Source organism: Mus caroli, chromosome 7, assembly GCF_900094665.2.
Source record: "Mus caroli chromosome 7, CAROLI_EIJ_v1.1, whole genome shotgun sequence".
In the NCBI taxonomy this organism is placed as follows: Eukaryota; Metazoa; Chordata; class Mammalia; order Rodentia; family Muridae; genus Mus; species Mus caroli.
Window position 1 is genome coordinate 129,908,807 of NC_034576.1, and position 26,529 is coordinate 129,935,335.

A 26,529-nucleotide genomic window follows, 5' to 3' on the forward strand; every position below is an offset into this window, starting at 1 on the left:
AAAAAAAAAAAAAAAAAAAAAAAAAAAAAAGGTTTTCTTGTCTACCTTGTTGGAGGGGGTGTGCAGGATCTTACTATGTAGCTCAGGCTGGCCTTGATTCTTCTTCCTGCCTTAGCCCCCTCAGTGTTGGGATTACAGCTGTGAATCCTGTACTTTGGCTCGATGTCTTTCTTTGTGGCACTGTTTGGAATTTTTAGCTTTGAGACAAAGTTTCACTATTAGCCTCAGCTGTCCTGGAACCCTCTCCTGAGTGTTATGTTACTATGTGCACTACCACACCTCATACACTCCTTTCAGATAATGATATGTTTATCCTAACTACATTTTAACTTCAAAGACCTTTTCTTTAAGGTGCCTGCTTCCTGCTATGGACTATACATCACGTGTATTTTATGCACACTGAACTGACTTCTCAAGTTCATGTCCTGATGCCTTAGAAGCCTGTTATAGCTGAGTGTCTGTCTTCTTCTAAAATTCTTATGTTGAAGCTCTAACCATGCCAAGACTGTGTTTGCAAACAAGGTCTTTTCAGAAGTAATTAAGGTTAAATAAAGCCCTAAGGGGAGAGAGCTTCAGGCTGGAAGCTTAGGTTCCTGTTCTTGGGGCTCGCAAGATGCCCCAGTAGGTAAAGGTGTTTTCTGTCAAGGCTGACAACTTGAGTTGTATCCTCAGGACCCACATGATGGAAAGACAGAACCAATTCCAGTAAGTTGTTCTCTGACCTCCACACATGTGCTACAAAAACACAGAAAAGAGATAACACAGAAAAGCCAGGCAATTACCATAGACTTAGCTGGTATTTGAAGCCAAGTAGTCAGATATGGACATTTCTGCCATCTGTCCCCTTGACTATTGTAGCACTAGCATATGTTATTACTTGGTTCTTAATTTTTCACCTCCAGCAATCGGGTCCAGGGAACTTTGTTCTACACACTTGTTACTCCAAAACTGGTGACTGAGAGCAAACTTCTGGTGGAATTCACACCCAGGTCTATAGCCTCTGCCTCTTCCACTGTAGGAGTTTGTGAGAGTCAGTCACCAACTATTTATTAACTTAAATGCCCCATCTTTACAAGGTCACATGGTTCAAGTATCACCCTAGTACTCCAATTTGTTTACTGTTGTGATGAAACCCAATGAGATGACATTTTAATTTCTCACAAGTTAATGAGACTCAGTGTCCCCAAAGCTGGGGTTGAGGGAGCAGCGCAGAGGCATCTACATGTAAGCCTCAAATAAGTCAACATATAAGCCTCCCAAACCTTGAGCCTTTTGATGAATTGATGAACTGTGTTGTGAATGTTTAATGATATCCTAGGCCTAACAACCAGTCGGCTCACATGATCCCATTTTTCCACCCTCAGTTTCTGTGGCAGTGTGCACTCTGGTCAGCAACCTAAGCTCCATCAACAATTCACAAACTTAACCACCTCCATATGCAATTCCCTTTGCCCGGGAGCCAGCCCTCCTTTTCCTTCTCCCACGGGAAGATACTTGCATGCTTCCAATACTCCATTCCCCACAAGAATAATAACGAGCTGTAAGATGAGGGATGCATCGCGCTCGGGGCCTCAATTTCTTCAGTGGAATAGGGTCCCTGAAGCATACGGGAGTTTGCAGGGCAGTAGGGCCTACCAGACTCTCTGAGGAGGGACAAGACCTGCAGAAACCCAGCGCTCCTCGCTCTCTGCAACCGTGTTTGTGCGGGTGTCCTCGCCAGACAGGCAGCCCCCGCAGAGCGGGGCTGTATGCTGACTCATTTGGGACTAAACCCTAGGATAACGTGGCTTCGGCGAGCGGAACAGGACAGAATGAATGAAGAAGGAAGGCATGAAGAAATGAATGGACGGAGGATCCAGAGCAGGACAAAGACCTGCAAAATGGCGTTCTTTAGGACCGCGGGAGGGGCGGGCAGAACCTCGGACTGGGAGGGGGGCGCGCAGCCGCCAAGGACTCGGCGACGAGGCCCTCGCCACTCAGACAAAAGCCCGGAACATGGCGGACTCTAGGACCCCCGGGTCCGCGCCGAGCAGGGCCGGCAGTCGCGTCCGCTGAGCCTGGGCATCCACAGCGCTGACCAGCGGGCACCGGGCGGGTTCTAGGACCTGCTGGGCCCGCAGCCCGCCGAGGCCGCTCACGGCTCGCCCCGCCCGGGATGCTCGCGCCTGGTCAACTTCGTCCGCTCGGCAGCACACGGGAAGCCGGGAGCACCCCAAACCGCGTCGGGGTCCGCTGCCCGAGCCCCCGCGACTTCCCGCCGGCGTGTCCTACCTGGCTCCGTTCTCGCAGGCTCCGCAGCTTCGGCGGCGGTGCCGGGCGCCGACGGAGCTAGGGACACTCGGAGAGAGGCAGGCGCTAGGACCCGGCGGGAGGGCAGGGGCAGGGCCGCCGGGCAGACGGCGGAAGTGGAAGGCCGCCTTCCTTGCTCGGGAGGAAGGAAAAACTTAGGGAAGCAGCCCCGAGCCTGCGGAAGCAGAGAAGTATCTTGCGAAGGGTTTCTGGGTGCTGAGGGGCTGGGACGCCGGGCCGATTGACGGCGGACACCCGCCAAGTCGCCGGAAGCGTCTGCAGGAGCTAGGAGGTGGGACGATGCGGAGAGGGCGCTCGGGCTTTGTGGTGCCCGCGTCCGTGTCGAGTCCACATTTCCTCTAACAGCGAGGAAAGGACTCAGCGAGGATCCCTCCACGCCAGCCCTGGGAAGAGGCTTTTATGGAACCTCGTGAAAAGTGTCACCAAAGCGCCGTAGCCGGGGCTGCAGGGTCTTTCCTATGACCGTGCTGCCCGAATAAGCACGCGAAGGGTTTCAGCAGCTCTGGACGGAAGTGTGGCTTAAATCCATCCGAACGCCGCGCCGACCTGCGTGGGCGGAGCCAGAGCTGCGCCCGCAGCGGAGCGTGGGGGCTCACGCCGCCTGGGAGCTCCAGCATTCTGGAGGTTGAGGCAGGAGGATTGCCCTGAGTTCGAGGCCGGCCCGGGCTGCAGAGTTAGACCCAGTCTCAAAACAACAAAAAGAAAACAAACAGTCGGGCCCACCCGGAACCTAGCGCCGGAAGCGTGTCCGTGCGGAAACACTGCCCGCAGGAGGGACAGGAAGTGTTCCCAGGCGGAAGTTTCGCGGGGAAGCATTAGCATCTAGGACACTTCCTGGTTCCTGGTAACAATAGGAAGTGTCCGCGGAACTGGGCTAGACTCTGGGTTCATACCAGCTGTCCCTGCTCCCCCTACCTCCTCCTCTGTCCCGCGTCTTTCCCTCAGCTACTACTCCCGGGAACCCTGGCTGAGTGTGCGTGTGTATGGCCTCGAGAACCCTCGCACCAGCCACCACTTAGGGCTCGCGGCTGCAGTTAGGGTAAGGGTCCCAGTGCGCAGGCGCGCTCCCGTTCACGACCTCCAACGGACGCGCCGGCGGCGGGAACCAGAAGGCACTCCTGGTGCGAGGTAGGGATCTAGAGAAGAAATTGGCAGAAAAGACTAGTGACTCTAGAGGAATGTGATGGTGGTTGGTTAGGAAAAGGGGACTCGAGTGAAGGAGTTTTGAGAAGTGAAAATTCTGGGACCAGGCTCAGCTGGTGAGATTAGAAATAGTTGTGCTAGGGTCTCAGGAGACTAGTCAGCCCCGGAGAAAGGCCAGATGATGTGGCAGAAATGAATAGCTGCTGCTGGTTTTGGAATGAAGGTTGCCTCTTGAAGTGAGTTTATGTAAAAAAAACGAGATAACACGGCGTTGGATTTAGTGACGTAAATATACTTACAAGCTTATCTTGGTGTCGCATGATTCTAGTCCCAGTTTGGGAAGTGAGGGCTACGTAGTGAGACCCTGTCTGAAATGCCACCCACCCACCCCAAATACACTTGTGTAACATCAGTGCTTAGCACATGGTACTGTCCAGCCTGAGTTGTTATCATAATTTAGAGAGAAAGTAGAAGAGGGAATGAAAAGTGTTGGAGACAGCAAGGTAAGGTAGGCAGGGGATAGAAAAGGCAGAGGATAAAATGAACTTTCAACCTGAAATGGAATGGGATTAAATGTACTTAAAGGAAGTAAAACTAACGCCTAACAGGGAAACAGTGTGATGCAGAAAAGGCAGAAACCAGGCTCGTCCCTAAGAGGGCCTCTACCTTCTACAGCACGTAGGTGACCACTGAAGAAAGCAGCTGCTCTGCCGTTCTTTTCAGACCACTCAGTTTAGCTGAAGAGTGAAGAAAGAAGGGTTGCACTTCTGTTACTGTAAGGCCTGCCCAACAGTCGTGGCTGTCACCTTCAATCTCAACTCTCAGGAGTCTGAGGTAGGAAAATTCATAAGTGTGAAACTAGTTTGGGCGACTGAGGGAATCCCAGAGCAGCTTGAACTTTACGGTCAGCTGAGACCATATCTCAAAAACAAATAGTTCTGGTTCGTTGTTACAAAAACAAACAAACACCTCATAGATTTTTTTTTTTAGTTTGTTCCAGAATGATAGAGTGCAAAGCCTGAAGATCAATAAGATCAATTATATATAATCTAAAAAACAAAATCAGGCTGTCTAGGCTCCAGATTTTATTTTCCTTATTTCTCTCAGGCTCTAGAGATGACTTAAAGCTGGGGGAAAGCCGGGCGTGGTGGCGCACGCCTTTAATCCCAGCACTTGGGAGGCAGAGGCAGGCGGATTTCTGAGTTCGATGCCAGCCTGGTCTACAAAGTGAGTTCCAGGACAGCCAGGGCTATACAGAGAAACCCTGTCTCGAAAAACAAAAAAAAAACAAAAAAAAAAGCTGGGGGAACATTTCTAGGAGTTTGTGCATAGTGAAGCTTTCTGAACATACCTCCAGACCCAAGAGAGAGTGGTTCCCTTGGCACGGATGGTTGGGGAACCTCTTTGCGACTTGCTTTAGTAACCAAGAAACAAAACTGACTCGATCCTTCCTTCTGACTACTGTCCCCTCTTTCTAGGTCTCAGCCCTTCTGCAGAGAGAATGCTGCTGCCACCTGTCTGTCCCTCCTGAACCTTCAGGGTTTTTTACTGCTTTGCCCCATGGAGGACATGCCCCTCTCATTCAGTTGCTCTGACTGTCAGCGCCACTTTCCTAACCTCCCAGAACTGGCACGGCATCGAGAACTGCGCCATTCATCTGCTAAGCAGGACAGGGAGGAAGCTGATGGCATCCCTCACCCCTATGGCAGTCACCCAGAGAACTTAGCCAACCACCAGAGGAACCATGAGACTGGTCTTTTCCCCTGTACCACCTGTGGCAAGGATTTTTCTAATCACTTGGCCCTCCAGAGCCATATGAGGACTCATGCTCCTGAGAGCCACCGAAGGCACGGGCCCCCACGTGCTGGGGAAACCGCTCCACACCTTCAGAGTGAGACCATGGCTACTGACTCCTGGGGTCAGAGGCTTGGATCTGGGGAAGGCTGGGAAAAGCAGACAAAGTTGGTACGAGAGACACGTGACTGGGAATCTGGAGCTGACCCCAGGGCAGCGTCAGGGACGTGGGAAGATCCACCTACCAAACAAAGACAAGGCTTAGAAATGCAGCCAGATTCTAAAGGAGGTACAGCGGGCTGGGTGCCCACCGTCAATTCCGAAGGAGCATCACCACTCCCCAATCCAGCGAGCAACCTTCTTAGCAATTTGGAACAGTATTTGGCTGAATCAGTAGTGAACTTCACAGAGGCGCAGGAGCCCCCTGAGCCTCTTCCCACTGCAGGGGAGCGAAGGTACAAGTGTGGTGAGTGTGGGAAGACCTATAAGCATGCCGGGAGCCTCACCAACCACCGCCAGAGCCACACTCGGGGCATCTACCCTTGTGCCATCTGTTTCAAGGAGTTCTCTAACCTCATGGCCCTGAAGAACCACTCGAGACTCCATGCCCAGTATCGGCCTTACCACTGTCCTCATTGCCCCCGTGCCTTTCGGCTCCCCAGGGATCTGCTGGAACATCAGCAGTCCCATGAGGGGCTAAAGCAGGAACAACCATTGGAAGACAAAGAGATGCCTACCACAAATGGACACGCAGATGAGAGGAGCTGGGGTCAGCTATCTAAAACAGGGATGTTGAATGGTTCTGGGGAGCTCAGCTCTTCTGGACAGCTAGAAGATGGTGGCTCAGAGGAATATCGACCTTTCTGTTGTGGGGACTGTGGCCGTACCTACCGTCATGCAGGTAGTCTCATCAACCATCGAAAAAGCCACCAAACAGGTATCTACCCCTGTTCCATTTGTTCCAAGCAGCTATTCAATGCGGCTGCTCTGAAAAACCATATTCGTGCTCATCATAGACCCCGGCAAGGAGCTGGAGAAGGCGGTCAGTCATCAGTGTCCTCAACTGCTCTTACGTCAGCCGAGAATACTCCAAAAGAAGATGAGGTTCCCACTGCCAGCCTGGACCATCGTCCCTATAAGTGTAATGAGTGTGGTCGGGCTTACCGCCACAGAGGGAGCCTGGTGAACCACCGCCACAGCCACCGGACAGGAGAGTACCAGTGTTCACTCTGTCCTCGAAAATACCCCAACCTTATGGCTCTGCGCAACCATGTGCGGGTACATTGCAAGGCTACACGCCGAAGTACAGATCCAGGGACTGAAGGTTCACCCAGCCCTGTTAAGAAAGAACAACACGATCCAGTGGGAATGGAAGCAGCATTCCACGCAGATGAGGAACATGTATGCAAGCGTGAAGAAGAGGCCACCAGTAACCCTCCAACGGCAGATAGGACAGTGCCACAGGTGTGTAGCATTTGTGGGATGTTGTTTGAAGATCTCAAAAGTCTCGAACATCATAGCATGACCCACAGGGAAGGAGAAAGAAGCAGGGTAGACAGCACGGTGTCACCAACTAGAACATTTGCTTGCCAAGACTGTGGCAAGAGTTATCGCCACTCAGGCAGCCTTATTAACCACAGGCAGACCCACCAGACAGGAGACTTCAGTTGTGGGACGTGTGCCAAGCATTTCCACACCATGGCTGCTATGAAAAGCCACTTACGGCGTCACAGTCGGCAGTGGAACAGGAGGCATCAGAAACAAGATAGTAGTAGTACAGGGGAAGTAGCCAAACTCCCACCTGGGGGCGCCTGGACCTTGAAGCTGGAAAACGATGAGGACCCAGATTCTTCCCAAGATCCTTTAGGAGAAAGTCCTTGTGAAACTGAAGACAACCTGGAAAGGGATGGGGACTGTTTGCAGGCTGGATCTAGAGGCAACGAATGTGTGCTTAAAAGGGAGGAAGCCTGTTTTCTGGGTGATAAAGAGGGCACTGAGGAAGGACTAGAAGAGAGAGAGGCCTGTTTCCTTGATGACCTAGGCACCCCAGGTGATGAGTGCAATGAAACTGGCTTCTGTGGTGGCCTCCCTGGGATGGACAGTGACGGGAAGAGGGGCATTTGCCACTCTGACTCTTCCTCCCACCCTGCTGACTCTGACACTGTCTGGAAGGCTGCAGCCACTCACACATGTTCCGACTGTGGGGATTCTTTCTCCCATGCTGCTGGCCTGTTGAGCCATAGGTCCTGCCACCCTCCAGGCATCTATCAATGCTCTCTCTGTCCAAAGGAATTTGATTCTCTGCCTGCCCTTCGAAGTCACTTCCAGACCCATCGGCCAGGAGAGGTAGCCTCAGCACAGCCCTTCCTCTGCTGCCTGTGCGGTATGATCTTTCCTGGGAGGACTGGCTACAGGCGTCACCTGCGCCAGGCTCATGGAGCTTCTGCCATGACTGAGGGCTCAGAAGAGGAGGAGGAAGGCACAGCAGAAACAGCCTCTACCCATAGTCCTCCCCTGCAACTCTCAGAAGCAGAGCTGCTGAATCAGCTGCAGCGTGAGGTGGAAGCTCTAGATGGAGCAGGTTATGGTCATATTTGTGGTTGCTGTGGTCAGACCTATGATGACCTGGGGAGCCTGGAGCGTCACCACCAAAGTCAAAGTTCTAGCAATAGGACAGAGAATGTTCCTAGCCATTTGGAAGGAGCAGGTGATGCAACAGAAATGATTGCAGATCATGGCTTTGAGGGCACAGTGACCTCCGTCTCAGAAGAAGATGGGGACATAAAGTCTGAAGAAGGAGTTGGTGGCACAGTTGCAGACAGCCTTTGCATGCAGGCTGGTGAAAGCTTTCTGGAGTCCCACCCTCGCCCTTTCCAATGTAATCAGTGTGGCAAGACCTATCGCCACGGAGGCAGCTTGGTGAACCACCGAAAGATCCACCAGACAGGTGATTTCATCTGTCCTGTCTGTTCCCGCTGCTACCCCAATCTGGCTGCCTACCGGAACCATCTGCGGAATCACCCTCGCTGCAAAGGTTCAGAGCCCCAAATGGGGCCCATCTCAGAACCAGGAGGCTGCACTGAGCCCCAGAATGCAGCAGAGGCAGGGCGGGAGCAGGCTGTCATAGGGCAACTCCAAGAAGAGCTTAAAGTGGAGCCCTTGGAGGAGCTGGCAGGTGTCAAAGAAGAAGTGTGGGAGGGGACCGCCGCTGTAAAGGAAGAGGAGCTGGAGCAGGAGTTGGAGACAGACTGTCAGACTGAGGTCACCTCGGAGCGGCCCTTTAGCTGTGAAGTGTGTGGCCGCACCTACAAGCATGCTGGCAGCCTTATCAATCACCGGCAGAGCCACCAGACTGGCCACTTTGGCTGCCAGGCCTGCTCCAAGGGTTTCTCAAACCTCATGTCACTCAAGAACCACCGGCGCATCCATGCAGACCCTCGACATTTTTGCTGCAGTGAATGTGGGAAAGCCTTTCGCCTGCGGAAGCAGCTGGCCAACCACCAGCGAGTCCATGCTGAGAGACGCAGGAGTAGGGGCACCCAGAAACTGACTCGTGAGGACCGGCCTTTCAGATGTGGGAAGTGTGGCCAGACTTACCGCCATGCTGGCGGTCTCATGAACCACCAGTGCAACCCTGAGGCCGGCCGTTACAGCTGCCCTCTCTGTTCTAAGACCTATTCCAACCGCACAGCCCTGAAAGACCATCAGAGGGGACATTCTGATAGTCAGCGGCGGCTACAGTCAGGATGTCCCCAGAGGGCAGCAGCTGTACATTGTACCCTATGTGGCTGTGGCTTTTCTGGCCAGGGATCTCTAGAGCAGCATCTACGGGAGCATGAGGACACCAAACTAGAGGTAGCCAGTGGCCAGGGAGGCCAACATGGTGCAGAAGGCAGTGAGGAGAACCTTGATGACTGGGGGCTGGAGGGCAGGTCAGATGGTACTGAGGCAGTACTGCAGGTGGAACATGAAACCAAGAGGCCTGGAGAGCACAGTCAGAGTCCCAGTAGCCCAGTGTGTTCAGAAGGCACAGAATCCACACAGCAGGTGGGGAAAGTAGATGGGAGTCAAGGAGACAGAGGACAAATGAACCACAATGGTGCCTGGGTTCTTCAGGATGAGTTAACCAAGCCAGAAGGCAAGTTGGAAGACACTGTCTCCAGGAATCCTTGTCACCTCTCTGAGAGCCAGTCCAATGGTCCTACTCTAAGATATAGGGATAGTTGGAATGGTGCTGACAGCAGCTCTCAGCTCCAACCAGAGAGCCACTGCTGCAGCCAGTGTGGCAAGGCCTACTGTCAACCTGATGGCCTCTTGAACCCCAGCATTAACGGGAAAGACTGCCACAGTTGTTTGCTCTGTTCCAAAGAGTTCTTGAATCCTGTGACCACTGAGATCCACAACCACACTACTGCCCAGCGCTTTGCTTGTAGTAATTGTAGCAAAGTGTGTGAGTCCCACAGTGAACTGGCCACACACATGAAGACTCATGCTGTTGAGCACAGTCAGATGGAGAAGACCAGAGGTCCACAGGCTGGGATGGCAGAGGTGGGTCCTCCTGGTCCAGGGAAAGCTCAGGAGGCCCCATCAGGACTTCCTGGAGACCCAGAGGAGGATGGGGTGCCAGCTTACGGAGGACAAGGAATACATTTCACAGCAGCTGAAGACAAGGAGCGTCCCTTTTGCTGTGCTCAGTGTGGGCGTTCATACCGCCATGCCGGTAGCCTGCTGAACCACCAGAAGGCCCACACCATTGGACTCTACCCCTGTTCCCTGTGTCCCAAACTTCTGCCTAACCTGCTGTCTCTCAAGAACCACAGCCGGACCCACACGGACCCCAAGCGCTACAGCTGCAACATCTGTGGCAAGGCTTTCAGAACCGCTGCCCGGCTTCAGGGCCATGGACGGGTCCACGCACCCCAGGAGGGACCATTCACCTGTTCTCATTGTCCTCGCCGTTTCCGCCACCGAATCAGCTTTCTGCGACACCAGCAGCAGCACCAGGAAGAGTGGCCAGTGTCTAGCTCAGGTAGGTGGGGTGAGTTGGTTGGGCAGAGGATTGAGAGGGTTCAGAAAGAGGTGGGCACAGAAGGAGAGAAAGCATGACCTGGAGTGGGTAAGGAAGCAAGCAGAAAAGAGTCAAGTGGAGTCTGAGGGGCAGGAGGCCTGGACATGGACTGACCATCTAGTTTGAAAGGCCTGACTGCCTTTGAGCCACTGAGGTATGAATCTTGTCTGAATCAGGGAGATGGGTGCTGGGGTAGGTTGGGCAGCAGTGTGAACTCTTATATAACCAAGGAGGAATGACTGTTTTCTTTCAGTGAGCATCTGAGAATCTTGATTTAGTCCAGAGGAAAGGGGTGGAACCATGGGCCTTGTTTAGGTTCTGGTCTTCCCTAGAGTTGGCAAGAAGCCAGGGACTAAGGAGAAAGGTGAAGGATTGCCGACTCCTGGGCTGTCAGACATAGTTAGTGGTCTGCAGGTCCAAGGCAGAGGTGGGCTTTCCTGCTCAGTTGGTGACTTCTAACTGGCTACTCTATGGCTTTACTGCTGCCTTAGCCAGTGTGCTGGGTCATTGGCCAATACTCATTCTTCTGTCTCCTCCCCCTATAGTTTGTCTCTGTCTTTTTTCTTTTTTCTAAGATTTATTTATTATTATATCTAAGTACACCATAGCTGTCTTCAGACACAGCGGAAGAGGGCATCAGATCTCATTACGGATGGTTGTGAGCCACCATGTGGTTGCTGGGATTTGAACTCAGGACCTTCAGAAGAGCAGTGTTCTTAACCGCTGAGCCGTCTCTGCAGCCCCCTCTGCCTTTTTTCTTGAAAATGATGCCTCTGGTCCTTTCTGTGAGTGCTGCACTACATCGTTGTGTTCGTCCTTTAGTTAATCTTATCCTCCTTCTGCTACAGATCTTATAGGAGCTAACCAGACTACTCTCTCTGCCAGCACTTCCCCCAACACACCCCTTTTAACTGAGGGATTGACTCACAGATAATTGTTTCTTTGAAGCCAGGCCCAGTTGAGCAGCCTCAGTCATTAGTTCCTATCTCATCCTCTATCACAGTGAATCTCTGGTAAACTGGTCTCCACCCAGCCCACTGAAGGGTAAGGATGTGGAGGCACGGGGCAGTCTATGTACTCAGCAAGCTGTAAGCTCATTTTCCACATCTAGAGAGAAAACTGTTCCATCTACAGCCACCAAGGGTGATGTCCCTGAAATGGTACGCCCTTGCCCAGCGCTTGACTGGGAAGGACAGAACAGTGTGATGGTTCCTGAGAACTGTAACTTCAGGAACAATGAGCCAGGGGCCTGTTAGCCAAGGCTGCAAACCTAACTGGGAGTTCTAGGACTCCTGGGCTCGGTTGGTTTGGTGAGGGAAAGATGCTGGGCATGGTGAGACCTGGGGCCTCACACACAGGACGCAAAGGCTTGAATGCTTAGCCATTTATTCATTCAGCCTCTTGCCCTTCTCTGTGCTCTCAGGGCATGCCAGGAATGGCCTGCAGGGCTGAGAGGTGGTGTAGGCCTCCCTCAGTGTCCTCTCCTTCTCTCCGCAGGAGCCTCAGTGGCACCAGCAGCAAGCAGAGAGGACTCCTCTACAGCCTCGCTTCCAAACCCCTCACCCCAGTGGCCTGCGGACCTCAGTCTCTCCCTCTGAACGTCAGGTCTCCAAAGAACAGTTCACTGAAGTATGGGGTGCAGGCAGGGAGAGGCTTGCTCTCCACATTTTGCTCAGGAGTTGCTTGGGCATCCCCATCTCCTCTTCCCACGAAGAGGACCCTAATCTGGCTTTTTCCCCCGAGAAGGGCATGAGGTAGTCTTCATGTCTGTGCCCATGAAGGATGAAGGATCTCCTTCCCAACCCTTTGTCACCATGTTTTTCCAGGGCCAGACTCTGCCAAAATGCAGAGATAGCCAGATTCTCACCCAGGGAGAGGCAGATCAGAGAGAACCACTGGTGTGAAAGCTGCCTGTGGCAGGGGAGCCTTTTACTATAGTTTGTAACTTATTTTCTAAAATCTATTTTGTAACAATTTAAGTTTTAAAAAAGGAAAATTGCTCCCCAAACCCCCCCACCCTCAAGGGGGAAAAAAAAACAAATTTTTTTTCACAACAGCTACTGGTGTGGTTATATCTGAAGGATTGGCTAGGGAATACTGGAGACATCTCTGTTGGAAAGCAGAGCTTGGGGGCGGGGTCATGGCACACATGAAAAGCATCTCTGGGCAGGCTCTTTCTCAGCCAGCCAGCCAGCTGTTGGACCTGCCTCAGGGCTGGGAACCACAAGGCCGGGAGGGGAGGGGCAGGAGTGTAGAACTGGGTGTTGATGTGGGAGTTGTCTGGCGTGTCTGGCATCCTGTGGTAAACTAGAGTCAGCAGTCAACAACTGGCTGGTTGGCCTGTGAAGGAGAGGGGGAAAATTAGTTTGGCCTTATTACTTCCTTTGAAGAAGCAAAATCTGTCTTGGCTCCTATGGAGTATGGGAGACCGAAAGACCAAGAAGCTGAGACCCCTGCTTCATAAAAGTCCATGTGGGTCTGACTGTTGCTGTCCTCTACCCCAGGCAGCTAAAAGAGTGAGAACAGGGTTTCCCATAGGTGGGAGCCAAGGCTAAAGAAGAGGGAACATACTCGAGTTGACCAGGCAGCTTCCAGTCTCAGCCTCAGGCTCTGGCTCCTCAGCGAAGTAGACCTGCCAGTCTAGATTGCTGATCCAGTCCTCGTAGGCAGAGAGTGCTGCAAAAACTGCAGGCTTTGCAGAGCTTTGACAGGTGTCTCCAAAGCTGTGCAGTCCAACCAGGAACCACGTGCCCCTGACCTCATGTACAAGTGGTGCCCCAGAGAGGCCCTGTTAGGGAGCAGGTTACACATGGTAACTTCCTGCAGCAGGTAGAAGGGGCTTGGGAACTGTTTGGGGGCTAGCTGGCGCAGAAGGATTTAGTCTGAGGTGAGAAGCAGGGCTCGCAGCCAAGCCTGGCAGAAAGTGTGTTCATGCACTGCGGGGTGAGAGAATGCCAGTGGTCTGCTGGGTAAGGATTGGGAATTTGAACTCACCTCACAGTGAGGAAGCTCACCCACGACAGTGGTGCATACCATCCCCGGCAGGATGGGGATGCCTGTGCCCCCAGGAGCTGTATGCTGTCTGCTACAGGCCATCGGCCCTAGGACTGTCACAGGTACTGTCTGGGGGTAGTTGATGCCTGTAAGCAAAGGCAGAGCCTAGATGCCTCAGTTTCCCCCAGGTTCAGTGGACAGATGTCAGGGTCCCTGTTCCTATGTACCTGCTTTTTGGGTCAGCCCGAGAACCCAGCCATGTTCACCATCAGGCAGGTGGTGGTCAGCATAGGGCAAGCAGAGGGGCCTTAGGCCAGGGCCCAATGTCACAGGCTGAGCCAGCAGCAGGAAGGCCACATCATAGCCGCCTTCTGGGTGGGTGTAGGCCCCGTGCAGAATGAGTTGCTTCAGGCCCCATTCCTCTGGTCCAGCCCCCAGTCCTACACTCCATTCCTCTAGGGTTTGGCGCCTGTGTTGAGAGGTAGGGTTGACAGCACTGAGGTGACAGAGCTGAGACCAGGGGCACAAAGGAGAGAGACATAAGGCTCACCCAATAAAGCAGTGAGCAGCAGTCAGCACCACCACCTCTGATACCAGAGCTCCACCACAAGCCAGCTTCCCGTGGTGCTTCAGCCTGGCATCCCAAGGCCACTGAGAAAGGGCTCCTGCCTGGGGTCCTGCACTCCTCAAGGAGCCACATGCTGGAACAGGCAAATGACATCATCCAGTTTACTAAGTGGTCACTTAGTGCTAGGGCCTGTGCTGAGTGCTTCTGTAAGTTAGCAAATCTTCCTGTCTATCCTTTTCTGAGTTGACTTTCAGCCTCTTTACCGAAGGTAACCAAAGTAACGGAGTTTAGCTTAGAGCTCTGTAACCCAAGCCAGGTAGACCACTTGGGAATCAAAGACAATATGCGTGCTTTTAATCCTGATGTCTGACAGTATCCATCTAGTCTTACCTGGAAGGGCTCTGCCCAACCCCCTCCCATCTGTACTTCTCCAAGCCTGTACCAGCCCGAAAACCCTGACTATCAGAACCAAGCTTCCTTCCCAGGAATGACTTTGCATGCAATTTGCATTTCAGGCACTGCCCTCTCTCACCTCCCTGAATCTCTGCTCTGGAAACTTGTAGCTTTCCCCCTGACGCCAGTCAGATTTCATCCAGATCTGTAAAACTCCTTGGCCCCAGTGGGGTTCTTTCTATCCCAGGAGCTAAAAGGGGCCTTAGCAAATCTCCTGGTTCTCTGTTGGCCACATCTAGGCTGAGTCTGAGCTGAAGTTTGTTTCCTTCCCCTTCCACCCACTGTTCAGGAAGTCTTGATGTGGCTTGGGTGTCCCTGTACACCCCAGTCCTGATACCCGTGCTCATACCTACCTACACAGCTGTTCTCGTCACTCCTCTTCACAACTCCTGGGGCCTGCACCAAGAAAGCTGCCTTGTGAACATGGGCCTGCAGCCATGAACTGTGTACCGCCATGTCAGTCAGCAGCACAGGGGTGTCCTCTTGGGCACATTTTGATGTGAAACTAATGATTCCAACCTGGACCCAGTGTCCATCAGGCTCACGGCACATCACAGGTCCCCCAGAATCTCCCTGGAGCCAGGGAAAGCGCCAAAAGCAGAGCCACCTGAGCCCCAATACGAGCCCCATGCCCTCTGGCTGCACCCCTGTTACCCTCCTCTAAGGACTGGGCCCTCAGCCCTAGACTAGACCCCCCCCCCCCCCCCCCCCCGCCGTCCCCCCTCATATTCATCAGACCTGACAGGGTCCCTGTTCCCCAGGCTGTGCACCCCCACAGAGCATCCCAGGTCTTGCTGGGTTGGCCAGCAGCCTCTGGTGCAACCGATTGTAGAGACAGTTACAAGTGGGGCGGCTGATGAGACGGAGGCGCAGGTTCCGCAGGGTCCTGGAAACTGGCAAAGGAGAGAATGTTGAGTCTAGCCCTGGAACAATGGGAGCAGGGGCCTCTCACAGTCAGGAGCTGATCCTGTTCGAGCCTGGGCAAGCAAAGTGCCTCTCTAGACTTCTGTCTAGGACAGTACTTACCATCACTGGTGTTCTGGTCCCAGCCAGTGGCCCAGCAAGAAGCTCCAAAGGGGAAGTGGTAGGTGGATTGGGGCAAGCAGAGGGTTGTGTGAACGGTGGGGTGGGTGAGCTGGAGCAGGGCCAGATCTGATCCCTGGCTATAGTGGTTATAGGCCTTGGGCAACTGCAGGGCAGCAACTCCCACCTCCTCAGCCCCCGGGCTCTGCCCCTCCTGCTTGAGAGAACCCAGGACCACGGACCAGGAGCTCAGTTCTGCTGTGGCCATCCTAAAAGGAGAAGGGTAAGGGCCAGACAGCTGAGAGTCAGAGGAGACGTGGCACCATGGGGAAGAGCACATGGGTTTCATCATCACAGTTCCCTCCTCTCAGGCTCCATTTACTCCTTTGTAAAGCATCTACCATGAAAGATTGCTAAGGTTAAGCTGGCAGTGTGTCTGCTCCATGGCACATTTTCCATAAATGATGCTTATTATTGTAGAGGCAGGAAAGCATTGTGAGGCACAGGGACAAATCCACCCTCAAACGGAGAGACTAAAAAGTGTGACTCACTTTTCAAAGCAGTGAGCAGCTGTGAGGACCCAGGTATCTGCCACCAAGGAGCCACTGCAGATGTGTACACCCTGTCGCCTCACACTGGCCTGCCAGGGCCATTCACCAGGTAATGTGTTGCCTTCCTGGGGCTCTGGAGGGCCAGGGCCACGCTGCCCACATGCTGTAAAGAGGGAATCATGCTAACTGCAGCCAATACCATTTCCCCTCACTCATACTTGAGTGCAGCCCGGGGCCCAGGTCCTCATCACTTACCACGCTGAGCTGCTTGAAGACCTAGGAAGAAAGAAACACAAGCTGTGGGGGTGCCGTAACTGCCTGGCCCAGGTTGGGTGGAGGGATGAATTGAAGGACAGGCCCTGGGTCCATATCTATGACTGGCTACCTCACCAGCCCCTCCCAGAATGAAGACATTTATATGAGGCGGAAAAGCAGCTTTTATTGGAGCTCATTCAGAGTACACAGCCATTAATTCTCTCGGCTGTGCTCAGCACTCCTGGGCCCAAGGAGCAAGGCCTCAGGTTTACCTTGGGAGTAGGCCAACCCTCCTCCAGGCTTCTGAACCCCTAACTCCTGCCTTTACCGCTGAGTCAGAGAGGTGGCCTGTGTATGTGAAGAACATTAGCCTAATTGTCCCTTCAGCTGTGGAAGCCTAAGAAGGTAGATTAGAGGTCTGTGTCATGTCCTAAGCGGGGGAGGCCCCAAGTGAGTCTCACTCCACCCCATCCTAATGAATCAAACTGTCTACCTTTCCAGTGGGTCCCTGTCATGCCTGTAACCCAGCACAGCCTCACTCAAATAGGTCTACTGTACATCGAAGGCAGAGCTGGTGTGGACAGCCTCCAGTGAGTGAGGCCAGAACATGCCTGGGGGCCTTCTGGAAGTAGAGGATAAGAGAGGGGGCAAGACCAAGACGCACACACAGACACACACACACACACACCCGCACCATCCACCATCCACGTTCAGACAGGGATCTCAGATCCTTCCCTTTCTAACCCTGGCATTAGACTGTAGTCTCAAGGACATTATTTAGCTTTTCTGTAGTTTCTTCATCAAGATAGACCAATAGCAGAACTTAAAGAACTACTGTAAAGATTAAATATATTAACAGGTTCTTCCAAAGTGCTGTAACTTGGCCCAGGAAAATCACAGCCATTTTGACAATAGGCTGTGTGTTATCTCCCCTCAGCACCTCACCCCCAAGAACATCTCCCTCCCCAAAAGACACACCAAGGACATTCACAGGGAGACTGTAGCCCCCTCAGGATCTCTTACCAAATTGCAGGCTACTGGGGCAGATGAAGGTTTAGGAGCCCCCCCCCCCCCCCCCCCCACACACACATAATGCCACTCCCCGTCCCTCATATATGAACAACTTACCCTCTATCACGACCACAGCTCCCACAATAAGCAGCTCTGGTCTCCAGCTCTGCCTCATGCTGCTCCAGGCCACTCAGTGCTCAGGCTGTCAGAAAGGCCACCTGGGTCTCCCTGGCTCCACCCCTGCTCCGCCTCCAGTCAGCTTCGAGTCAGGTGTTACTTTTCCTGGGCTGGAAGGGAGCCAACAGCGCTTAGCTTGGGGCCAGTGGTTGTGTGGCCCTTACCCCTCTCTGGCTCTTTACCAGCCATACTCTTCCAGTTCAAATCCTAGTTCCTCCAGTGACTTTGAACAATGAAATTGTTTGTGCCTTACCTGAAGAACTTAATTGTTTAAGGGTGCCTGGGAGATTCTGGAGAGATGGAGCAACAATTAACTGCACGACCTGGTTTAATTCCCAGCTCCCGTAGGGCAGTTCACACCATGATCTGGAACTCCAGTTCCAGGGTATCTGACACTGTCTTCGGCCCTCCCAAGGCACCAGTCACATAGAGTACATAAACACACATGCAGACAAAACCCTCCTATACATAGGATAATAGTAAAGCCCCTTCAAATGGACTGGGAGGAAGACTGTTTCTTATTACCATCCCTTCAATTATTTATTCCAGAGAGGGGGCAACTTGTGAGCAGTTTCTCCCTCTGCGTGGTTCCCAGGGTTTGAAAGCACATGGCCAGCTGTCACCAGGACCATACAAAGACACTTGCCACCAAGCCCAACTACCTGGGTTTGATTCCTCCGACTGACATGTCAGACACAGAATCCTTGCAAGCTGAACTCTACACACACCATGATATTCAGCGCACGGCCACACGCACATAGACACACTAACTTCTTAAAAACATGCTTAGGGCCCCAGAGAGATTGCTTACTGATTCTTCACTACCTGTTCTTTCCAGAGGACCCAAGTTGAGTTCCAAATCCACACGGAAGCTTGACAAACACCTGTAATTCCAGTTCCCGAGGCTCCAACACTCTTCCACCCTCGGCAGGCACCAGACACATGCGGTGCAGACACATATGCAGGCAGATGCTCACACACAGTAAATAATTTTCTAAATACAGTGGTATATACATGTAATCCCAGTACCTCGAGGCCAAGGCAGATTTTTGAGTTTAGGTTGAGCTGCCTATCAAGTTCAAGGCCAGCCTAGACTAAAGCAAGACACTATCTCAAAACCAAGGCAAGCAATCTGTCAGTGTTTAGCCAAGGGTGACTTGTAGACCAGCTACTTCTTGCATGAGAACATCATGTGTGGAGCAATGGCAGACTCCTTAGACTCTCCTCAGCTTCCCTGCCTCCTGCAGGCCAAGGCCAGGCGGGTTTCATACACTTTCCTCAGTTTGCTTCAGAGGTAACAGGCAGGACTGTGTTAAAGGGGTGGCTCTCATCCTAACCTCTCTGGGTCTGCCTCCTTGCTGGCAGGGCATTGCTCTCCTTTCTGGCAAACGTGTGGATGGAGGGTGGAACAGTGAGAGCACATCCTTTTTCACCTTCCGACTCCCAGTTTAGGCTAGTTCCACCATTACCTGACCCGATACCGAGGCAACAGTGAGCAGAGCTTAGAGAAGACACGAGCCAGTGCCCAGGCAGACACAGACTACGATATAGGGGCTACCGTATAGCTCAGTGGTAGAACACTTTCCGACCTTGGAGAGCCCTGCTATGTGAATTATGGGATGTGTGTTAATCTGAGATCTCCCTCCCCCAACCCTTCCCCAGTACTAAACATATACTCTCAGAGCATTTTAGCTCCCTCACGAATACAGAAACAATGGTAGCAATTATCTACTAAATTAACACAGGTTCTTTGACAGTGCTTGGGATGTCAAGTGCTTAGTCCACATTAGGAAAAACAGAAATAGGATCTTAGCCTGGCCCTGCACAGGGTTAAGATTGGCCGGGATGATAGGTGAGGCAGTTGCAGGGGTTCAAGCTCTACCATAGGAAGAAGTTCCTTCCCAGCAAGTTTGCCCTCCAGGTGCCTGGCAGGCCCTCCTACGACTGGAGATCTGATCCGTAGGCAGCAGGCTCAAGCTTGTTTCCTAGACATGGGGGCTGATGTGCCAGGTTTTGCTGACTACAAATGCTGGAGATGATGTGGCCTCCCCTTCCGGGCAGGCCCTCCATACTCTCTGACTCACCCCAGTTCTAGAGAAGGCAGTAACAGGGAAATACCAACACCCCGAAGGGTCTCTGGCAGACATATACTACAGACTTGACCAACATAGAAAAATTTATTGTTCAAAATCCTTCTCTTTAACCAACAGCAGAATGCAGCCCATGGGAACAGAACTTAGAGGCACGTTTGGTCATTTTTCTGTGTGTGGTTATGGAGGGGGATTTGAATGAGGTGGGTAGGGCCTTCTAGGAACCCACACACTTGGGCAAGGGTCACGTGCCAAGGCAAAGCAAGTTAGGTTAGTCTGGCATGAGGTGGGACCTCAGTGCTTTTTGGTCTTGTGTTCTGGTACCTTCTGGAAGCTAAGCAACATCAGACCCACATTGATGGCATAGGTGGTAATGCACACAATGCAGAAATCATACAACACAAAGAACAGGATCCAGGCCAGGTACACGGAACCAGCGACGGACACCAGGGAACTCAGCACCAGTAGGATAGAGGCCCAACGTCCCCTCAAGCAACCTGTAAAACAAGAGACGGTCAGTAATGGTAGATCTAGAACTGTCATGCCTCCTCAATGACAGGCAGCAGGTGCTTCTGGTGAAGGTCCTCTGAAGACAGGATCTGATGGGCCTCATCTGGTCAATAATTCTTGGGACCCAGAGTAAATTCTCTTGCTAAACTACACAAGATGAAACACAAGTTACACTTTGGAGTCCTCTCAAAAGGAAGTTCAAGGTCAGCCTGGAATGTCTCCCAAAGCAAACCAAACCAAAAAACTAACAGCTGAGCACGGCGGTGTACAGTCCCAGCACTCCGGAAGCAGAAGCAAGAGGATTTCTGCAAATTCTAGGCCAGATTGGTCTACATAATGAGCTCCGGGACAACTAGGGTTATGTAGAGAGTCCCTGTCTCAAAAAGAACAAAACCTACCAGGTGTGGTCCAAAGCCATGCTTTAATCCCAGCACTTTGATGGCAGAGGCAGTCAGATCTCTCGGTCTGAGGCCAGCCTGGTCTACAGAGTGAGTTCCAGGACAGCCAGGGCTACACAGAGAAACCCTATCTCAACACCTGCCTCAGCCTCACCACACCCCTCAAAACCAAACCAAACAACAAAAACAAAAACCAAGTCAGGTGTGGTGGCACATGCCTTTGATCCCAGCACTTCTGAGGCAGAAGCAGGCAAAGCTCTGAGTTCAAGGCCAGCCTGGTCTATGTAGTGACTTCCAGAACAGCCAGGATTACACAGAGAAATCCTCTCTTGGGGAGGGGGGTGGGGGGAGGAAAAAAGAGAGGTGAGGGAGGGAGAGGGAGAAGAAAAACCAAAACATAATAATAATAACAAAACCAAAAACTAAACAAAAAGAAGTTGGTTCTTGGGGCTGGTGAGATGGCTCAGTGGGTAAGAACACCCGACTGTTCTTCCGAAGGTCCGGAGTTCAAATCCCAGCAACCACATGGTGGCTCACAACCATCCATAACGAGAACTGACTCTCTCTTCTGGAGTGTCTGAAGACAGCTACAGTGTACTTACATATAATAAATAAATAAATCTTGAAAGAAAAAAACAACCTTGTAAAAAAAAAAAAAAAGAAGTTGGTTCTTTGCCATAAAACTGAGATTTGTGGGAACTCTTTGAGGGCCCTTCAGCCTCTGGCTATCTAAACCAACTAGGATAAGCCTCCTGCTAAGTGCTCTGCTTTCTTGTCTCCTTGTGAGGAGATTGCTTAGTAATTAGCAGCTGGGTGTCAATTGTCTGGGTCACCGAGACAAGAGGTGGGGCTGCTCTGGATTTCAGAAGACAGGTCATGAAGGGGCAAAGCCACTCACTCACCTAACAACAGCTGTAAGGTGTAGAACAGGCAACCAAATATGCTGTTGGATTGGTTGAGGACGCTGTCCGCTCCTAGCATGTGCTCCACCAGCCCAAAGCCCCGGCCCCACCTGGTGGAAGTGAAAGAAGCTGGTAAGTGGGATAGGCCAAGTGCCTCTTGAGCTTTTTTGTAGAACGGTGATTAGCAAGAAGCTCCACCTACTAAGAGTCCAAAGGGCATTGACCTGGCATGTCCCGGACGGACTCTTAGTGGCCTGTCATCACAGACCATCAATAATTTTTCAGGAGCTGGTGAGATGGCTCAGGAAAAACAGGTGTCTGCTGCCAGGCCTGTCAACTGGATCGAATCCCCGAAGCCCACAAAGAAGGAGAGACTCAACTCCCGAACGTTATTCTCTTGACTTCCAAATGCATGTAGTGGCATGCATGTGCCACCTCACAAACAAATAAATGAAAGGTTAAAAGTTTTTCCCAGCTTGATTTCGCTTTACGGTGACCACAACTGGGAAATCTATTTGCTTTGGGCCTACAAAGCTACAGTTCCCTTGCCACCCACTAACATTTGGTCCTCCAACCCAGAGTGAGCCACTTTGTCCCTCAGCACGGCCACTAGTCCACCCCCTCCTTCCGCTTTGTATCATCTCAAGTTTTCTCAGTCTCTATGCAATATACTGCCCTGCCTCCTCCAGTCTTCCCATCACTGGTATTTACAGTATCCTCAGAAAGCGTTCAAACACCAGTATCTCTGTGTGGTGCAGTGTGCACGTCCGATCACCCACCAAAACCCATGGAGCCAGTCCGTTCTCAAAGTGTCCTTTCTGTGGACACTGCGACCCCAGACTCCAAAATTATCTGGCAACCTGGCCTTCAAGAGCCCCATGCTTTCCATGTCTGCACGCACCGAGAGGAGAAGACGCGGGAACAGCTGATGGCCGTGCCCACATCGCAGAGCGCCCGGTAATTCTCATCGCGGGCGCGCGCCGCCTTCACGTGCAGTGCGTACAGTGAGAGGGCTAAGCCAGCGAGGCACAGTGCAAGACGCATGAGTCCAGGGCTCCTCCAGGTGGTGCCCATGTCGACGGTACAGCCCAGGGACAGGAGGGAAGAACCGCCACGGGGCAGGGCGGGGCCTGCTGTCACCACGCCCCTCCGACCGGAAGATTGGCCTGCCTCCGCTGGCGTTCTCCAATTCAATTGGTTATTCTTAGGCATGACAGCTAGGAATGCTGGGCTGGTAAACAGGATTAAGGAATGTGGGTAATCATTGATAACGCAGCTGTCGGGCATGATGGGAATTGTAGTTGGAGAGGCTGCAAGACATTAGGGGAAATTTGAGTATGTAGTGCTGTAAAGCTACTTTGTTTTTGGTTTTGTTTTGGTTTTTTTTTTTTGGTTTTTCGAGACAGGGTTTCTCTGTGTAGCCCTGGCTGTCCTGGAACTCACTTTGTAGACCAGGCTGGCCTCGAACTCAGAAATTCGCCTGCCTCTGCCTCCCAAGTGCTGGGATTAAAGGCATGCGCCACCACGCCCGGCTCTGTAAAGCTACTATTAACATGACGGTAACACACACACACACACACACACACACACACACACTGTCGCTATCTGCAGACACACCAGAAGAGGGCATTGGATCCGGTTACGGATGATTGTGAGCCACCGTGTGTGGTTGCTGAGAATTGAACTCAAGGACCTCTGGAAGTTCAGTGCTCTTAACTGCTAAACCATCTCCCCAGCCCCGCTTAGCGCATTTTTTATGACAAGTTCTGTCTATGCATCTGGTATGTCTAAAACCTACGGGTCAATAGACTAATGGAATTCCGCGAAAGCAGGGATACGATTCTGGAAGCATTTTCCCTGAAATTATTTCAGATGCCATTTGTCTACAACCTGTGTTTCAAGATCACCGCCAGCCATCCCTCGTGTCTCACTAGCGCCCCTTGTGGGCAGAGGCACCCTCTCACAATAAATTCCTTTATCTAGGCCACACTTTCCTGTGATTTCCCAGACCTCTGTACCATTGTGGCGCACTCTTGGCAAAACCTGAGCCTGGATCAACCCAATAATCTCTCTTATATTATCTCCCCTTTACAAATATTCCCCCCCCCCCCGAGGACCTGTCAGTTCTGTACTGTCTGCCTCTCCACCCTTCCCATTTGCCTGGAGTTTCTTCACCAGCTCCCTCTCCTGATTGTCCTTAATCTAATCCCTTCACAGCCAAGTTTTGGGAAGATTTTACATTCCCAGTCTTCCTTACGTCTTACTGATGCTCACACGACAAACTAGCTGCCCCTGAGCATGTCTTTGACATCTAGTTGCAAGCATGACTTGAACATTGGGTCTAATGTTTATTTTTAGAGTCAAAAAGTTTGACTTCCAAGTGATATTAGTTACTGCTTTAAGGAACTCTTTCTTCCTTGATGGCTGCCCTCTCTCCATGGCTGCTCCTTCTCGGGTCTACTTCTTTTACGTCAGAGAGTGTGGTGGATACTATCAGTGTTCCTGCGGGCTGGTGAGATGGCTCAGTGGGTAAGAGCACCCGACTGCTCTTCCGAAGGTCCAGAGTTCAAATCCCAGCAACCACATGGTGGCTCACAACCATCACTAACGAGATCTGGCGCCCTCTTCTGGAGTGTCTGAAGACAGCTACAGTGTACTTACATATAATAAATAAATAAATCTTAAAAAAAAAAAAAATAAGTGTTCCTGCTCAGATGGGAAGATATCCTGGGACTCGGAAGCCCAGGAACGACATAGCTGAGGAGAGAAGGTATTCCAATGGGAGGGCATCTTGAGACATGGGGGCCCAAGAGCCACACAGCTCTGAGAGGAAGCATCCTCAGCAAAGGCATTGCAGCTCCCAGGAAAGGATATCCCCAGCTGAGCTGAGGAGCTGAGGAGCCTCAGCCCCATTCTGTCTCTTTGCTTCCTCCCTTCTTCTCTGTATTGCTTCTTTTGATGAGAGTCATGAGAATTTGACAAAGCTCCTTCAGGCTCTGAGGGATGGCGAGGTCCTCCTCTGGTCTAAGTGGAAGTGTAAGCAGTATGTGCAAGTGTGAGTGTTTGGGAACAATTGACCAAAGTGGTAAAAACTCGCAACTGCAGCTTCCTCCCACCAGATGTTCAAAGCCTGAAGCTGCTCACTGTAGACACCTCCTACTGACATTAGCTAACTTCTCCCTCCATGGTACATAGTGAACTCTCTCAGGTCCCGGGTATTTGCAGAGTAGGTGCACCCCATCACCCCGTCAGAGTAAGCACAGGAGGTGTGTCTGTGTTTCTAGTCTCTCTTCGTTCCCTCATTCCACCCCACCCCCCACCCCCGTCAGGTTTCTGGGACCAAGGCATGCAGGACTCAGTAATGTGGTATCGCGCAGAGCAGCCTCAGTCTTTTGACCGCTCAGTTTTCATGCCTCCAGTTTCCTAGTTCTAAGATCAAAGACCTGAGTTGCCATAGTCAGCAAGCTATTGATATTTTTATTTTAGTCTAGTGATACCTACATCAGACTTACGAACTTAGAAAATTTTACCCAGGTGAGGCTGCTCGGCAGATAAAGGCACCTGCTGCACAAACCCTGGCCCGAGTTTAATCCACAAAAACCACGTGGAGGGGGTGAGGTGCCAGAATAAACCTTGAACAAAGTCTGCCAGACCCTGACCAATGAACTGTCCGTTCCCAAGGCTTGTTGAAGAAGTCTCTTGCCCCTGTGTAGAAACTCCAGCCCCTCCCCTGTCACTGCCTTTGACTAATTCAGTCACCCACTATCACTTGCATCCTGATAACTGGGGCAAGGTAGTTTCTAAAGATAAAATGCCTTTGTGTGGGCAAACAACTCCAGGAAGGAGAGACTCAGACTTTGCACTTAGCCCCCTGAAGCTGCATTAGTCCTCTCCTCAGGAGTCTTTCCTGCCTAAGGGGCCCCCAGCCTTCTCCTTCTGCAGGCCTCCTTTCCCGTGGGAAAGTGTCTGTCTTCTGATGTTTGAAATAAAGGGTTCTGTATGTTCAGAGCAAACTCTGGTCTCTTTCTACCTTCTGTCTCTTTACTCTGTACTCCAAAATACAACAGGTGGAATAAAAGAACCCTCTCTACATGCATGTGCATGCTTGTACACACACACACACACACACACACACACCCTTTAAAAGAAAAAGAAAGCTAATTTGTGATGTTGCCAAACCTGTGGCGATTAGTATACCAGCAAGTGGAAATGAATGCAGACAAATAGGGCTTAGGCCTGTTGCTCAACTCCTGTTTTCTATCAAGGGTTTCCGCTGGATTAAAAAGCATGACATGAGTGGTAGACAGACAGAACCACAGCTGAGTATAACGGTGCATGCTTGTAATCCCAGCACCTGGGAAGCAGAGTCAAAAGATCACTGCAAACTTGTGTCCAGCCTGGTCCAGGGGGCTCCAGACTAGCTGTACACTGAGACTCTGTGTCAAAAACAAAACCAAACCAATTTCTGTATGCTTCAGCCTCACATGTCACACCACTTCTTCTGTTTTATCCTATTGGGTCAGTCCTGTCCTAGTCAATGTGGGAAGAGATTACACAGCAGGTAGGATTGAAGACCTACTGATACCTAGCAAGTCATCACAAAACAGCAATAGCATTAAACAATAGCAAGCTAAAACAATGAAAAGTCACCTGGTCAGGGCACTGGTGGCATAAGCTCTTAATCTGGGCACGCTGGAGGCAGAGACAGAGGCAGAGGCCAGCCTGGTCTATAGAGAGAGTTCTGGGACATCCAGGGCTACACTGAGAAACTCTTCAAAACCAAAACTAAAACCAAAACAAAACAAACCCAAAACCATAACAAAATAGGAAAGGAAGAGCCGGGCAGTGGTGGCACACGCCTTTAATCCCAGCACTTGGGAGGCAGAGGCAGGCAGATTTCTGAGTTCGAGGCCAGCCTGGTCTACAGAGTGAGTTCTATATATACATATATAATAGAGTTTTTAAACATTTATTGTGTGTGTACATGCATGTGCGCACAAATTTATACTTATTCATGTCATGGTACACACACGAAGGCCACAGATCAATCGGCAGGAGTCTTTTCCTTCCCTCCACCATGTGGGTTCTTGGTGATCAGGTGAGCACCTTTGGGCTCACTGAACCACCTGCTCTCTCAGGGGTGTGTGTGTGTGTGTGTGTGTGTGCGTGTGTATGTGTGTGTGCGTGTGTGTGTGTGTGTGTATGTGTGTGTGCGTGTGTGTGTGTGTGTGCGTGTGTATGTGTGTGTGCGTGTGTATGTGTGTGTGTGCGTGTGTATGTGT

General features: G+C 51.6%; 4 protein-coding genes across 8 annotated transcripts in view; 1 reads left to right on the top strand and 3 right to left on the bottom strand.

Annotated features, from left to right (window-relative positions):
• Znf668 (zinc finger protein 668) overlaps positions 1 to 3,053 on the bottom strand; it is a 10,917-nt gene extending 7,864 nt beyond the window's left edge. Inside the window, exon 1 of one of the 2 annotated variants that reach the window (XM_021167536.2) lies at positions 2,272 to 3,053. The gene's annotated coding sequence lies outside the window, so the exon portion shown is untranslated. Of the gene's footprint in view, positions 1 to 1,635; positions 2,078 to 2,271 lie in introns of those variants that run through there. The other variant, XM_029479140.1, reaches the window with a different exon arrangement.
• A 4-nt stretch (positions 3,054 to 3,057) lies between these two features.
• Positions 3,058 to 12,371, top strand: Znf646 (zinc finger protein 646). Of its 3 annotated transcripts, XM_021167535.2 has the most exons (4): positions 3,058 to 3,438; positions 4,129 to 4,287; positions 4,932 to 10,276; positions 11,813 to 12,371. In XM_021167535.2, exons 3-4 carry the CDS (start codon positions 5,014 to 5,016, stop codon positions 11,911 to 11,913), a joined length of 5,364 nt encoding a protein of 1,787 aa, XP_021023194.1. In that variant the 5' UTR covers positions 3,058 to 3,438; positions 4,129 to 4,287; positions 4,932 to 5,013; the 3' UTR covers positions 11,914 to 12,371. The 3 variants fall into 3 exon arrangements, with proteins under 3 accessions (XP_021023194.1, XP_021023193.1, XP_029334992.1); XM_021167534.2 differs by having other exon boundaries at positions 3,058 to 4,287; XM_029479132.1 differs by lacking the exon at positions 4,129 to 4,287 and having other exon boundaries at positions 11,813 to 11,931.
• Prss53 (serine protease 53) lies at positions 11,685 to 19,410 on the bottom strand. The gene is made up of 11 exons (XM_021167537.2): positions 17,288 to 19,410; positions 16,160 to 16,180; positions 15,905 to 16,067; positions 15,357 to 15,622; positions 15,069 to 15,223; positions 14,684 to 14,903; positions 13,860 to 14,010; positions 13,537 to 13,778; positions 13,310 to 13,455; positions 12,887 to 13,103; positions 11,685 to 12,655 (listed from the first exon to the last, which is right to left on the bottom strand). The coding sequence occupies exons 1-11, from the start codon at positions 17,343 to 17,345 to the stop codon at positions 12,636 to 12,638; spliced, it is 1,659 nt and encodes a 552-aa protein (XP_021023196.1). The 5' UTR covers positions 17,346 to 19,410; the 3' UTR covers positions 11,685 to 12,635.
• Positions 19,411 to 19,505: 95 nt separating this feature from the next.
• On the bottom strand, positions 19,506 to 22,386 carry Vkorc1 (vitamin K epoxide reductase complex subunit 1). 2 transcript variants are annotated; one of them, XM_021167538.2, is made up of 3 exons: positions 22,149 to 22,384; positions 21,248 to 21,357; positions 19,506 to 19,934 (listed from the first exon to the last, which is right to left on the bottom strand). In XM_021167538.2, exons 1-3 carry the CDS (start codon positions 22,319 to 22,321, stop codon positions 19,732 to 19,734), a joined length of 486 nt encoding a protein of 161 aa, XP_021023197.1. In that variant the 5' UTR covers positions 22,322 to 22,384; the 3' UTR covers positions 19,506 to 19,731. The 2 variants fall into 2 exon arrangements, with proteins under 2 accessions (XP_021023197.1, XP_021023200.1); XM_021167541.1 differs by lacking the exon at positions 21,248 to 21,357 and having other exon boundaries at positions 19,829 to 19,934; positions 22,149 to 22,386.
• Between the last annotated feature and the right edge of the window lie 4,143 nt (positions 22,387 to 26,529).